General features: G+C 38.9%; 1 protein-coding gene across 1 annotated transcript; it reads left to right on the top strand.

Moving 5' to 3' along the window:
- Nucleotides 1–31: 31 nt before the first annotated feature.
- On the top strand, nucleotides 32–11,460 carry LOC137975833 (nuclear transcription factor Y subunit gamma-like). The gene is made up of 11 exons (XM_068823026.1): nucleotides 32–171; nucleotides 1,535–1,609; nucleotides 4,118–4,189; nucleotides 4,844–4,858; nucleotides 5,081–5,179; nucleotides 5,753–5,848; nucleotides 6,307–6,564; nucleotides 6,936–6,995; nucleotides 8,236–8,490; nucleotides 8,700–8,844; nucleotides 9,481–11,460. The coding sequence occupies exons 1-10, from the start codon at nucleotides 148–150 to the stop codon at nucleotides 8,838–8,840; spliced, it is 1,095 nt and encodes a 364-aa protein (XP_068679127.1). The 5' UTR covers nucleotides 32–147; the 3' UTR covers nucleotides 8,841–8,844; nucleotides 9,481–11,460.
- Nucleotides 11,461–16,236: the final 4,776 nt, after the last annotated feature.

Here is a 16,236-nt window from a genome sequence, read left to right as displayed (position 1 = left end):
CAGTTCGGGTTGCGAGGGTCTGGGTAGGGAATAGCAGCAGGGACGCCATTTTTGACATCTTGACAAAAAGATTCTTTCAAAAAGGAAATTTTGCTTAATTTTGGCCTAATATCCGTTCTTTGTGTCCTTTTAAGATAATATTCAGATATGGGAGAGGTGTATGCACCATCGGTAAGTGTTTTATTTGACATATTGTTGGCTAAATTGTGCAGTTTTTGTCTCGCAGCATGCACAGCATCAAAAACCGGTTAACCGGCTGGCAGATGTTTAAGTCTTCCCGATCGATCTCTTAAGCTTCGATATTACATCTCTGTTGGAATACCTGACATAGTTTATTTGAGTATTTCTTCGAGACGTTTAGCTTTCAGGAATGTTTTCGTTAGCAAATGAAATAAACTTTTTGTGAAAAATGTACACATTCCGGCTACCGCTCAGAATTAAAAAGGTTGGGAATTAAACTGAGTGGCCACTGTACTATTGTTGGACGCATCCTTTTCTAAAGCCCGACTCGGAGGTTCTTGCCGGCTAAATTGGCTAAACTTTTCGTTTAAATATACATGTAAATACAGTAAGCCAACCGGAAGCTTAGGGAACGAGGTACGGTACCCGAGATTAACATTAATTCGAACGGCCACTGTACTATTTGTGTGTTAATCAAAATCTCTTTTTTTATGACAAGCATATTGTGAGATTAATGTTCATGTACACAATCAGGCTGCAAGGTGAGCTACATTGTAGAATACCTGTTCACTTACATGTACATGTATTTGCATACAAAAAGTCATGTGAATAACATCAATAGCACAAGTATGCCTCGTTCTTTAAGCATTGTGGTAAGAGGAGGGCAAAAGTGAACAGGTATTCTGAAATTGCTCTGTAATGTGCAACAACATAACTGGTACAGTACATGTATTTTATAATTATTAGCATGCTACTGTTTAAGTTAATTTTTGTCCAATTTTTATGCTGCCACCTGAATTAACTATGACTACATGTAGTTGTATCTTTTTTGCAGTCACACCAAAACAGAGACTTTAGACTGTGCAAACCATGCAGACCAGGGGTAAAATATGGTGTTACCCACACTATTATTGAAAGCTGACCGTAAACAGGCTAACCTGAATGTTATTTAGGCCTAATTAGGCTCACTAGATTGATATTCAGGCTAATCGAATTTCATTTTACAGACGTTCTGCACAGTCTGCAGTCTGCGTTTTTCAGTGTCCCTCTTTTTTGAGTAACTGTAAAAAAACTCTAAGCAAATCTCTTGATACTTGAGTGCATTCTAAAACTAGGAGAGTATCATGTAATTAATAATAATAATTTATTACTTACATAGTGCAAAATACATGTGGATGTGGTTCATACATGTACATTGTACACAGTGTGATAATCTCATATAGCTGAATGTTGAAACACTAAATTGACTACATGTAGTAGTAAAATTTGTTAGCGTCACCAGTGTGCACAATGAGATTATCACTTCAACACAACTGTAATTATAGAGTCCTTGTTAATACTTGCTTTCTTTAAGGGTCAATCTGAAGCTGCACAGCTTCTCGCCACCTTCTGGCCACGTCAAATGCAAGAAATCAGGAACATGAACACTGTAGGTGCTATATAGAATTCAGTTAAGCTTTGCTGATATACCATTGATAATAAAATTAATAAATAAAATTAATTGTACTGTAAGCAGTATTCCATGGCCTTGAGTAGTTAAGACCCAAACTAATGGCAGTCCTGATAGAGGGATCAGGTACATGTCCCATGATGGTAGCCAGGGGAGCTTGAGAGGACAGCAGTCTCCCAAGTGAGCCACATACAGTAGTTTAAATAAAGAGCAAGCATATGGCAGTGCCCCAGAAAGTCTCCCTGGAAGCTCCATATTCACGAGACAGCTGCTTTGTCTTAGTTTTAAGTTTGCCTACATTGTAATTTTTGTTTAGGCTCATTGATTATTTTTTGTCTCTGATCCTATGAACCTGTGCCATTAATGTTACGTGTAGTAACCCTTCTACGTGTATGCTTAATCTTTCACCAATTTTGTTAAGTTGTTTTCAGTGTATTTTACATGTATGCTTTCTCGTTGGTCATCTCTATCTTAATATTATGCCATGATACCATTGGTAAGACAGTGTTCTTGAAAAGGATTTTTCAATTAAAATAAGTGACTCATACTAGTTGACCTAAAATTTAATGGTTGAAATGCTTCCAAGGGGAAGGGAGATGTTCAATTACGTGTATGCTTGTGGTAATTCAATGACAGACCATGCATGGAATTAAATGGGGGATTTTTATAGGTCTTGAGCAGGGACGGTACAAAGCATGGACCCCCACTGGATCTCATTCTGGACCCCACTTGAGAGAAGAAAGAAAACAATAGATAGTCTTCACAGTGACGTAATCAAATTCTAAAATCAAAATCGCAATTGCAAGGTCTTCTGAACTTTCATCTAAAGGAGGATTGAAGATGACCTACATGTAGAAATAAATCTTATTTCCCAGTTCCATGACCTTTTTTGTTTAAAAAAATACAGCATTTTGAATTTCTACATTGTCACCTTTTTAGTTGAAAAAATATCTATCCCTATGAATCTCATCAGTTTGAGCCTGTCAAGTACATTAGGAGATGTGTTCATACTGTCACATGTATTTTTATCTCAGGAGCGAAAAGTAAGCACTTTCATAGCAAACTGAACTCCAGATATTTTTATCGATTACCAGCCACCATATTGGTAGACCACATGGCATCTCCATACAAACTCCTTAAAGTTGCGTGAAATGCTGCAACACAGACCTGAGAATTGGAGAGGCGATTAAAAGATTATTTTGTTTCCAACAACATTCCAAGTTCTTGGCCTTTTCCATTGAACAATTTCAAATAATTATTTTATTTGTTTGTTGTGTGACAGTGAAATTATCTACATTTGTACATTTTACAAGAAAAGTTTGAGGATACATGTACAAGAAGCAGAATGAAAAACAGCAAATCTTCGGTGTAACAAGATCATATCATGCATCTTGATTCCTCCACTCCCGCATAACCACAATTCCTTGCACCTTTTACCACAATCCCTTGCATTTCAAAGAAAACATTGTTCTTCTCCCAATTGGAGGGCTGCCTTGTTCGTTCACTTCAGGCTCACTCACTTCAGCAACAAAAAAGGAGTAAAACATGTTTAAGGAGTAGAGAGAGCAAAGTTAACCTGCTGTTACCACAGAATTTATAAATACAGATAGCCTTCCTGCTAGGACAGACTCAGGAGAGGTTTTCTCTCAATAAAATTATGATGATACTTGTAGGTACTTTTAGAGTCTTGTTCTGCAAAAATGAGTGCCAGTTCAGAAGAATTCTTAGATTAGTCTACACCTGTTAATACTGTACATATATTTCTGCTGTCAGTATTCATGTAAAAAGTTATCTAATTTTGTTAATAGTTCAAGATATTAAATATATATTACTGGTACAGGTACAGCTGGAGATCATTTCTGGTATGCATTAATTAAAGTGCTGCTATGATCAAAAAAACATTTTCTTTTTTTCTTCAGAGTTTGAAATTGTGTTCGCTTAACACCTGACTGGTAAAATTTTGAGATTTGATTTTTATCCAAAGGCTATTTATTTTGAGTGTAAGTTTTGGATTTCATGGTCCGCCATTACTCACGTTCAAAACTGACCGATTGGACCTCAGAGGGTTGCATCTAACAAAAAGTGACATCATTTACTCACTAGCTTAACATTTCAGCGTGTAAACGCAACTTATTATATACATGTAATTTTATGCAAAACACGAGTTTAAAAGCCCAAAAAGCTCCCGTGCTGCATATTAATTCAGCGCGTGCACATGCCTTGCATTCTTAAACCAGCGAGTCTTTGACATCATTTTCTCCTCAGCCCAGCTCTCTCAAGATTTTAAAGTTAGTAATGGCGGACCAACAAACAAATATTCCAGTTAAAATAAACAGGTTTCTTTTTAAAATCAGAACTTAAAACTTGGGTCACTTAGTGTTAAGTTAACACAGTTTTGAAGCCCAAAGAAAAAGAAGATTTGTTTTTTGGTCGCAGTAGCACTTTAAGACACTGTACATGTTAAGGTAAATTATATTAATTTTTCAGAATGATTTTAAAATTCAAGAGTTGCCTCTTGCAAGAATTAAGAAGATAATGAAACAAGATGAGGAAGTGAAGGTCAGTAAATTCTACATGATAGTATCTGCAACTAATTCCTTTACTTTCCAAACAGGAGAGGCATGGTTGCTTGGTGTGTACATGTACATTGTGTATGATTTATGGTTTTAACCTAGTTGTAGGCATTTTGTTTTTGCTCAACTTTTATCGGTATTTTGTTTCAACAAGAGGTTCCAACATTGATGAGTCAAATTGCTTGCCAGGTGTTACACTGTGTTACATGTAGTTGACCCTGACCCACAGACACTCTATCTCTCACAAGTTTTGTCACAGCAATCCTTTTGAGCAATAAAATTTTGTAATATTTGCCACAGTAACTTCAGACATGTACTGTACTGTACATGTTTTTTTGCAATAACCCATTCACACCTCAAATGCCCTAGGACTCCCTAGGGGTAAAATCGTCTCACTCTCAGGGGTCAATGGATTAATGGGGACAAGAAGGGCAAGTTAAAATCCTTGCACTACATCCAGTGTGATGCATACATGTACCTTGAATTTTATTCTTAAGGATCTTTTTTTTCATGTAGACTAACCTATTCTACTTGAAAAACATTGAGTATCTTTTTGTTTAAAAACAATTATTGTAATAATAATAATTTATTGCTGTCACCAATCACATTGTTTTGTATAATTATTTGTTTTTTTTTTCAGATGATCAGTGCAGAGGTAAGAGTCTCTAACGGCGGACAAAAACTTCTTCTTGTAACATGAAAATAATACCCCTCTCCAGAGGCTGAAAGTTCCAAAATAGTGTGATTGCACCTTTAGCATGGTTCCATTGGCAAGTGGAGGTGGCAAGTTACTTAATTTCCTGGGTTGGCTTGCTGTCTTATGGCTGAACATAAAAGCCTTAGAGCTAAATGATAATTGTTTTCTTTTTAATTCAAGGCTCCTGTTTTATTTGCCAAAGCTGCTCAAATCTTTATAAACGAGCTGTCTCTTAGAGCTTGGATTCACACAGAAGACAATAAGAGAAGAACGTTGCAGGTTGGGCATTCATTATCATGTTACTTGTAAATCCATTAAATTCCTTACAAAACTCTTTTTTTTTGCTAAAGCTCCTAAGAAGGATAATTTAAGGTTTGGGAAGAGCACCATGTTGCAGTATTGCAAGTGACTTTTTCGGTTGTTTTTTTTTTAACTTTCTCAAATATACTATTGCTGATTTTTTGCTTTCAATCTTTTGAGCAAGGTAAAAAAAAAACACCCAAAAAGTAACTTAGCATAGTGTTGTTCCTAACCTTTCAATTATCCATGTAAATGAGGCTAAATGCAATTTAGGCAAGGTTAATCTCAAGCCAATGCCTGCATACAGCCTTTTTGCACCAAATGGGTGTGCCTTTATTTTGGAGATGCCCCAGAAGTGCCTGTATCTCAACAGGCCCCTTCCTGCTAACTGTTGAGGCAACAGTTCCCAAGCTCGTCAATTGACGATTAGTTTAAAAGGTTTGAGAATGGAAGAATTGCAGAATGATGACTGTTGACATTCAGTATATTGTATGTGGTATGGTGTTTTAGCAATGTATTAATTTTATTGATTTTATATTTTGTTTTTTTTAGAGGAATGACATTGCCATGGCAATAACCAAGTTTGATCAGTTTGATTTTTTGATTGACATTGTGCCGAGAGATGAGCTGAAACCTCCCAAGCGACAGGTACAGTGTACAGACTGTTGTAAAATCAAACACTATGCAAGTCACCAGTCTGGTTGCAGTTTACAGAGCTACAGAAACAGTTATGATTCACAGCATGCATCTAAATTTATATTACAGTGTACATTATCTGCAACACAACAATACAGGATGTTCTTGGAATTTCTTTTGCTGTAGTTACTTAGAGTGACACTTCCCTATTAACTGAAGAAAAAAATCCTTTTGACAATGACAACATTTGGTTACTCTACTCAAACAACTGACAACTTCAAATTTTATTGAATGCTCTGAACTTGAAAGATCATGACCTTAAAAAGACTCAAAAGTTGGTGGTAGGCCTTTCAGCTCAAGTAAACAGTGACATGATTTACTGCACATACATGTACATCACATACATGTAATGTACTGTATGCTGTGCAGTTTACATGTACGTTTATTTTGTCTCACTTCTATGATGTCAGGATCCTATACGCCAGACAGTAGTGGCACCAGAGCAAGTGCAATACTATTTCCAGTTGGCTCAGCATCATGCCGTCACAATGCAACAACAACAACAACAGCAACAGCAGCAACAACAAGCTCAGCCAGCGCCTCAAGCACAACAGCAGCAGCAGCAACAACAGTTGACAACGCAGGTGCAACAACAGCAAGTTACTGTCAGCACCCAGCCACAGGCAATCATCGCTAGTGTGCCACAGCAACAGATAGTTACCATGGCAGTAAGTACTTTTGTTCTGTTTTTTGAGGGTGTATGGCTCTATTGACCCCATTCATGGTAGCTTGTTTGGTTTTGAGTGAGATAACCCCACCCCCCCCCTCCCCCTTCCCTCCTTACCTGCTGGATTGTGATTTACGTGGTGGAATGTACCATCCATCTTTTAAACAACCAAAGCCCAGTCTTTTGAATTCTTTTCAAAAATCATGTCTTTTATTGTTGACTTTCATACATTAGTTTTCTTGTTTTATTAGAACAATAATTTTCTCTTGTTGGATTCTACAGTTGTATGTCTTTCCCTATTTGAAGTTCTTTTATCTACAACTTTGTCATCCTAACAGTTATTAAGCAGTGTATTGTTGTTGTTGTTTTTAGCCTGGACAGACCCAGATGATACAGAACCAGCCACAAGACCAAGGTGAAGTCCAGTACCCTGTAAGTAGAGCAAATTAAAAGTGTTTATTTGAGTTTATCCACTTACCTCCAGGATCAATTTACTTGCAAATAAATTATTTATACTTACACTTTCTAATAACTGTTGGATTTTTATCATTCCTTACGTCTTGCAATTTCAACCAAGATGAAACAAATTGACCTGGTTTGGAACAAATTAACCTAAGGAACAAAATGACCTGCAACATTTACATGTACTAGATCCCTATAATGCTGTGACTGCTGCTAAAGTTAGAGGGATTTTTTATGAGGATTTCGTGAGGCACTGGCATCCTGCCAAAGGCTTGCACATTATTTTTCACCACATTATCAGCATTCTCTTGATATGGGGGAAAAGGGGGAACCAATAGACTTTGTTTGTGAGTGTATGTCAAATGACGTTTAAGCAGGAATTTTCCCAAGAGTTTTGTCCAAGATTGGAGCCTGTACCAGAGCTGTCAAAAGTTTTTAAGAAGGCGTCCCAATTTAGAAAGTAGACGTTGACTGTATTGCGAGCACCCAGGGCGCGAGCTTGCTAAGGGAGTCAAAATTTTGAAATTTAGGTGCTTGGAAATGCTATTTTCAGCATTTTCCAGGGAGTTCTTGCACCTATGAAAACAGTGAAAATTAAGGCTACAACATGTACCTTTTTAATGTTAATTGCCATTCTGTAACAACTTCGTTGGTGATTGCTCTACTGAGTAAGAATCTAGTGAAACGAAATCTCTAAGTTTGATGTAGATGGGTTTACGCATAATTATCATGATTTTGAGGACTGAAATCACAGAAATTGTGAGGTTTTTTTATCCGATACTCAATCTATGCGAAAAGTAAAGAAAAGGCTCTTACCTTTGGCTTGCTCTCTCAAACGAGAGGGGAAAAAATGTGCTTGTCCCCCTTGGTTTTTATTTCGGCACCTGCAGAAGCCTGAGATCCAGTGCAGTGAAAATATCCCAGGCGTTCTATGAGCCTTCCTTCTCTTCGATCGCGTGTGGATAGGTAAACATGTTAAAAATGGTTGAAATGCGTCTTTACTTTGACTTGGAAAACTAAAGAGGATTTGTTACACATACTCTTTTCTTGAACTTCTCAAAGCTTTCAATTTTTGGTCAGATATTAACAGCGAATTGAGATGAAAGTAATCGGCCGAAATGGCCGCCTACTTACCAATCTTCGCTACCGGCCCTTTTTGATAGCCCTGGACTATATGTAGCGTCATAAGTCTCGTTTTGTTAAATGACAGATCCACTTCAACACAGCACAAATGCAATACATCCGCATGCAGCAGATTCAACAGCAACTGCAACAACAGCAGCAGCAACAGCAGCAGCAGACACCTCAAGGACAACAACCCGCTCAACCCCAAACGGCACAGCAACAACAGGCTGCTGCACAGCCAGCACAGGCCACAGCTGACCAGGCACAACAGCAAGCTCAGCAACAGGCACAGCAAACAAACGCGCAACCTACAGAGTTCACATTTACTTCTGGAGGACAGGTAATTCACGGTTGAGGCCTTCACAAGAACTGAAGTAACATTACCAGTACTGCATGCTCGTCAGCTTAATGAATTTACTAACGAATTTAATTTTTTTGCCACAAGTTTAGAAGCACGTTGTGCATGAAAACTGCAAATGTGCCGCTCATGTTGTATCTATCAATCTACACTGTGGTTGTATTGACTTTTTGTCCTTAAACCCTTTTAAGATTTACCAGATTCAGCAACATCCTCACACTGGAGTAACAGCTGTCGCAGTGGCTACTCCACAGGGAACTTACATACAACAGCAAGGAACCACCCCCGAGCAAGCCACACTCGCACCAAGCGAAGCACAACAACAACAGTAGACAGGTAAAATCAGTATTTATAAGCTCAATTCAAAGACGCCTGTTTTTGGATGAGGACGCAGGTATTACTGTAACAACAACTCTTGAGATTGACTCATAAGACGATGAACATGTAGAACTAACTTTAAACAGTGAAAATTAAGGCTACATGTACCCTTTTTTATGTTTATTGCCATTCTGTAACAACTTCGTTGGTGATTGCTCTACTGAGTAAGAATCCAGTGAAACGAAGTGAGAATCAATCTATGCGAAAAGTAAGGAAAAGGCTCTTACCTTTGGCTTGCTCACTCAAACGGGAGAGGAAAAAATGTGCTTGCCTCCCTTGGTTTTTATTTCCGCACGTGAAGAACCACTTCACATTACACTTAGCACTTCACATTACACTCTAATCAGGACACCGATCCAATGAAAGTTGCTTTGCAATCTCGTCCCCCGAGTCCGCTTTTCTTTTGGTCAGCACCAAGAACTGGGTCTCTGGCCACTTCTAATTTATGCGCATAAATTAGAAGTGGCCAGAGTCCGAGTTCTTGGTGCTGACCAAAAGAAAAGCGTCTCAGAGCACGAGGTTCCTTGTTTTTTTGTTCTTATCAGCGTTTGCCCAAAGTTTATCAATCACCGTTTATTTTCTTAATTTATTTAGGCCCCTGGTCGTTGGCTGCTATGGAGCTAAATTATTTCCTGCCAGACCATTAACTGTATTCAACTCCACATGTGCAACAGTGCGACCACAATTTTGCGCAATGCTTCGCAACTGCTGGGATCAAAGTGGAATAGTTTATTTTTTGATATCGGCGACTGCTGCTATTGCCGAACGCCGGATTAAACATTTTGCCATCCACCACAACACCTAGTCTAATATTACCAGCGCTTACGGGATTAACTCGCGCGAGAAATCCTTGGTGCAGACAACGGAGAGGATAGAACGTTCATTTCATAAGTACCGTTTTCCTTTTTACCGGTGGATTAGCAGTATTTGGCTAAGAACCGATTTTAAAACGTTTCGTCCCTAATTGTTTGTGAACATTATTTCTATCAACTTGCCGAGTTAGTTCCGCGGATATCGACGGTAGCCTGAGACAAAAGGCGCTTGTTCGAGACTCTCACTCCGTTCTGAGTCTTTCCTTTGTTCTCGTCTTAGATAAGATGAAGTGTTCCCAAGTTTAGTTTTTGTAATTTCGCGCCTAAAGGAATATTAGTTTTGGTGGATGGCATGTAGTTCTAACATTTAAAGACATATTGTACGCGAGTGTTATTGCAAGCTCGAAGAACAGCAAGATTGTATGGGCGCAGGTAGGACGGAAGATTAAGATTCAGTTCAAACAGAGTCAGTATTTTGTGCTTGCTTGGTTTTTTTTCTTTTTTGTTTTTGTTTTTGTTTTTTTTGTTTTCACGCTTAAGTCCCATTCAAATGCTCCCAACTTGATTAGAGCAATGAAATGCTAGACTCGCAGTCATGGATTTTTAGTTTAGGCCAATGGGAACGTTACCGAATTCATCATCTGAGGGAGTAATTTAGCGCTTTTGTGATTAGTATCACCCAACTTTTGCCGGACTAATGCAAATCCTGCATTTTGATTGGCTACGCTATTAGAGGATTATTAGTAATACATTTGTAGTCCTCGAGTAGCGAAAAGCGTGACGCTTTCTTTCGTTTAATTCCCAATTAAAATTTCTTTCACTTGCATTTACTAGCTTTATTATTGCTTTTTCTGTCCGACTAGTTGGGTGATACTAAAACAATTAAACCCTTCGCCCTAAAGGGCGCCCTTGCGGGGGAAGGGTCTAATTGTTAAATAGCACGATGCCTTCTGTCCGCCAACTGTGTTAATGAGACAAAATGTAAACAATTATGTCAGCAAAGATTCGCCTATATCGTCAATGGCTATTTGTCCCAGGGTTCATTCCATTGCTAATGTCCCTCAGTTGACCCTGAGACCTTTGAACATTTGAATACTTTCCAAGCGAAATACTTTCCTACAACTACCTGCCTACCTTTGGGGCGTTTTAGTGGGCCTTGAGAGTTGATATATGTTGTTGTAAGGCTATTTCTTGCATTTTGCGGTCTTAAATAAGTCAGACTATCAGTACTTTCGGAGTTCCTTCATTGTTTGTGTTGTCCCTCTTATAGATGTTCTTTTCCCCAACTGATGTAAACTGGGGTCTTGAGTTGACGTCACTGGTGCCACTGGACCAGATTGCGCGAAACATGGTTAGCGCTAACCAGCGTTAAATACCATGGATTTTATGGGAGTTCAAGATACTTAAGAAAATCGAGAAATAAAGTAAATCCAAAAGTTGTTTTCGAAGAAGTACTCTAGAAAGTATATTTAGTTATGGCAAAAAAGTTAAAATTTTCAAGTAAGGGTGAACTCGCTTTAATTAAACTTAGACTTGTATACCTATTCAAAACGCAGATTTCTCTTAAACGCTTTGCTATTATCCTTACAAGGAATACTATATGTAACCGAATTCTTCAGTGTTATTACATGCGTCACTCAGCCTTTTCTTTCCTGCAAGTTTATTTTTCAGCTAAGTTTGTAGCTATAAACAAGAATATGTTGAATAATTGCTATTTTTGTCATGCATCAAGCCAGAAACTAATAAAGGAATTTAACATGTACACTATGCTCGCGGTATGCTCATTAAGTCACGGTGTATTAGAGACCCTTTCGGTATCTCGGACCAAACTTTTGACATTCTGCCAGTGATAATATGAGAATATATAATTTCGACTTTCACAAGCTGTTTATGTACTGTAAGCAATGTTAGACTATTCTGCTTGTCGATTTTAGATTGACGAAATTCACGCATGCCCTACCCGCTCCAGTCCATCCAGAGGTCAAGTTCATCGTTTAATAGACCATTTTCGAATTCTCACGGCTGGACTGGATCTAGCATGGAATGAAGGCTAACGCGGGCAAATCTTTTCAAATGCAAATTAATTTGCCCGCATTAGCCTCCATTTCGTGCTAGACCCAGTCCAACCGTTAGACTACGAAACTGGCCTTTTCACACTGTTGCGGGATTTCGTATACCGGAATAAATTTCTCGCTCCAGTGCAGAAACCGGGGTAAACTTGCGCCGGTATGACTCTTTCAGAGTATGACATTTTCTGGTGGTATCATGTAAACGAATGCAGAGCCACAAAAGGGAACCGGAGTCAACTCGCTCCGGGACGAAAGTCGCCGCAAATTTCCGTTTCGTAAACAGTCTTTGCCATTTGGACGACACTTGAGACAATTTTCACCGTCAAGTTTGTCGTTTGCAAATGAGAAAAATGTACTTAATCTAGGACCAGATTAACAGCGTATGCCACTTTAGAAAAAGTGGTATGAACGACATCGAATTCGGTTCAAAGGCTGAAGAGTAAACGCACTTAATCACTACGCTGCCGAGACAAAATTGCAATTTTAATGTAGGTTAAGTGAAGGTAACAATTTATTGAATTGACCGTCAAATATGGCAACGACCGTTTACGAAACAGGAATTGGCAAAGTCGCCCCCTTACTGTTACTTCGTCGACGAGAACTCCGAAAAACGATGGAGTTAATGAACGATAAATGAAAATAACCATTCTCACTCTTCACGCGTGGTTTACATCTTGGTACAAGCTCTCTGCTAAACTACTACGTAAAATGTCCAAATTCAACGTGAACACACGACAATACTTTTTCTTCAGTTTTCCCGCTTAGGATCAACGTCTTCCATGTAAGTATTATTCCTTGAGCGAAACGAGTTGGGGTAAGGGAAAAATTAGGAAAATAACTCTTCTGATGACGTTCTCGATCTCGCCGCCGTCGTAAGGGGTAATGTTAAGACAACATCATGGCCGCTTTATTTGTTTTTCGTCCACGAGTATTTGTACAGTACAGCATTGTCACTTCGGTTTCAAGAAATGGTTGCAAAGCACCCTACGAACACGAAAGGAAGGGTCGTGTTGGTTCCCAAGCTTATCGTCTGAAAGTAGAATAGACCATTTCCGAGTTCATGTCTGCCTCTTCAAAGCGAGTCTAAGTGCGAAGTTTTTCTTATGGTAATTAGTTCTACTTTACATATTAATAAAAACTAATTTGCATAAGAAAAACTTCGCACTTACACTCCCTTGAAGAGGAGGCAGGCACGAACTTGGAAATGGCCTATTCATTTTAATGTAAACATTTTCTTCGGTTGGTTTTCACGTTGCGTTTTCGCTACCGTGTTGGTGGATTAGCTGCTTTTGTTTGTCAACTATAAATAGCAATAGCCCACTGTCGATATATTGAAATTCAGTCCGAAACAAAAGACATCATCTCGAGGCTCTCGGAAATAAATATAACAATTGTATGAGTTTATTCCCCAGAGCCTCGAGGTGATGCCTTTTGTTTACGACTGAATTTTAATATATCGATAGTGGGCTATTGTTCAATGCATCATTGTTGCCGTGTCTCCAGAGACTGGTTGCAAACTATCTATTAATTCGGTGCAAGAACATGTCCTCTAATCATTCGACTCATTTTAGGGGGGGAGGGGGGTCCTTCTTAACTACATTTACATATGTAAACTGTAAACTCATCGGCCATTCCTCAGGTTCAAGAATGGCAATAGACAACCCTCTTGGCCTTATGTGGTTTTACTGGTGAACACTCTCAGTTAGTGGACTTTGACCATATTTAGTGAAGTCAAGTGACCACAACAGAAAAAGTCCTAGCACTTTGAAAGCAGGATACATTTTGAACGACGAAATTCACATGATCAGACGTAGAACTTATTAGCGTAAATGCTACGTATGGTTTTGTTGAAATTTTGAAATTTTTAACGACTGTGATCACAGATTCCTAGCAATTGTGTTCGATCTACTTAAAAAAACGATAATCCGATACGTAGGATGATTCCGGGGATTTTTTTCTTTCCCATCGTCTGAAAATAATAGCCTTGCGACCATTCTTCTCTTAATGGACGGCTTTCCACTCTTTTACTCGGATGAGGACTGGCACTAGCTACGCATGCACTATGATCTGATCTGCGTAATTACAAGTTGAAAAATTAAATGTTTTTAGCAAGAACCGATACAGCGTAGATTTGTTTTAGTAATGTACTATATTTCGGCTGCCAAACCAACCTTCCTCAAGTGCAACGAGAATTTGCACTGGATTGCTCATATGTAAATAGATGTTGACGTACTATCCTGGAAAAAATGTGATGAACTACGGTAGTTAGGGCGTGTCGTAAAACCAAAACCAAAGTAATTACTTTGTCCAATCAAAAAGACGGAGACAATCCAGTAAACTAATCAAAACTAGAAGTAATTACACGTAGCCGACACAAAACGCTGGAAAATGTGCACGCGCGAGGCAAGATTGGTTTTGGTTTTCACTTCTGATTGGTTGACAAAATGGCGCGAGAACTTTGAACCAATCACTGAGTGAAGTAATTAAATGCAAAACCAAAGCAATTCGCTACGTACTTTTGACACTCAATTGAAAAGCGCTCTACAACTAATTTGAATTCAAATCAGTACTAAATCGGTACCGGAAAATAACAGAAGAGACTGTAGCTAGTAAACTGAAATCTAAAATGTTTCTTCGCGGATATTTAGACCTGCCTTAGGGGAGAGATTCGCTTCGTAAGGCCGGAGATTCTTTTGAATTTCAAGAAGGCAGGACAGTTGATCCCAACGGTCTAAATATCCGCGAAGAAACATTGGATTTCAGCTTATTACAGTACGTCAACATTCATTTACCACAAACATATGTACATAGAAGCAATCCAGTGTAAACTCTCATTGTACCTGAAGAAGGCTGCCAGCCGAAGTATAGTACATTACTAAATCAAAATCTACGTTGTATGGGCTCTTTCTCAAAATGTTCAATTGTTGAACAGTCACTGTACCCACCGACTGACAACTTGTCCCCCCCCCCCCCCCCTCCCCCGTCCCTTAATGCTGTGTGAGTGTGGTGGTTGGGGAAGATACGTCAGAGGAAAGAAGAAACGAAGTAAAACATTACAAACTTCTGAATCAAACGTTGGGTAAATTATGATCACTCATATTAAAATGTTTATCAGCTGTTGCTTCATGTGACCTGAGAGCATTCATTTCCTACGTATTTTTTTCATTTTCTCGCGACTACTTCTACAAAATAGCAAACTTTAACAAAAGGCTTGCCTCAAAACACAGGAAGCCTTCAGCCTTGGTTCCATCCATAGCCAAGGCCACTCAGCGACAAATTTCAATCAATCAATATGCCCATTCATACGACATTTAAGATACTTAATGTAAAAAGCATCCAATCGAACAACTGCGATGAAGGACCGAAAGGTCAAAATTAAAGCCTGCCTATTTTGTTCCTAAATTATTGAATCCGCACAGGTACGATGCGAATCTGTGCTTTCTTGCACAGACTGGTGTATGGCAGTCTGAGGCCATTGATATTCGCTTAGCGGTGATTAGTAGCCCAAACATCCATCGTGTTGTTGTTTTCCGAGTGTTTATGATGAATAAACCAGGGTCCTGGTTAGCGCTAACCGTTGGTTGTTTAAGTGCTACTATGACCAAAAAATCATTTTCCTTTTTTCTTCAGAGTTTGAAAGCGTGTTCGCACAACACCTGACTGGTAAAATTTTGAGCGTTGATTTTTATCCAAACGGCTGTTTATTTTGAGTGTAAGGTTTGGATTTCACGGTCCGCTACTGACTGATTGGACCTCAGAGGGTTGGATCTAGCGAAAAGTGACGTCATTTGCTCACTAGCTTAAAATTTCAGCTTGTAAACGCAACTTATTATTATGCAAAACACGAGTTTAAAAGTCTGAAAGCCCGCAACTCCCGTGCTGCATATTAGGCTGATTTAGCAACAGAACGGGAACGTCAGTGGCGACGTCGCGCGCAGCAAAACTACCAATGAGAATTTAGAATAGAGAAGAAAAGAGTGGAGTCTATTCTATTCTGAATTCTCATTGGTGTTTTTTCTGCGCGCGCCGTCGCCACTGACGTTCCCGTTCTGTTGCTAAATCAGCCTAATACACACGCATTGCATTCTCAAACCAGTGAGTCTTGACGTCATTTTCTCCTCAACCCAGCTCTCTCAAGATTTTAAAAGTAGTAATAATGGCGGACCAATGAATAACAAAATTCCAGTTAAAATAAACAGGTGTCTTTTTAAAGTCAGAACTTAAAACTTGGGTCACTTGGTGTTAAGGTAACAGAGTTTTGAAATCCAAAGAAAAAGGAGAATGTTTTTTTGGTCGCAGTAGCACTTTAAGAGGTTTCCATGGCAATTAACGCTGGTTAGCGCAAACCATGCTTCGAGCAACCCGGGACAGGATGAACTTTTTAAGCTAAATTCCAATTTCTTCTAACCAGAGGAGCACCAGGCAGAATTTTTTTCACGATGATCTTAGTCACGTTTTCAGTGGTACTA

Source organism: Montipora foliosa, chromosome 11, assembly GCF_036669935.1.
Source record: "Montipora foliosa isolate CH-2021 chromosome 11, ASM3666993v2, whole genome shotgun sequence".
NCBI lineage: Eukaryota > Metazoa > Cnidaria > Anthozoa > Scleractinia > Acroporidae > Montipora > Montipora foliosa.
The sequence above is the reverse complement of the archived record's forward strand: the minus strand, read 5'-3'. Positions and strand labels throughout refer to the sequence as shown.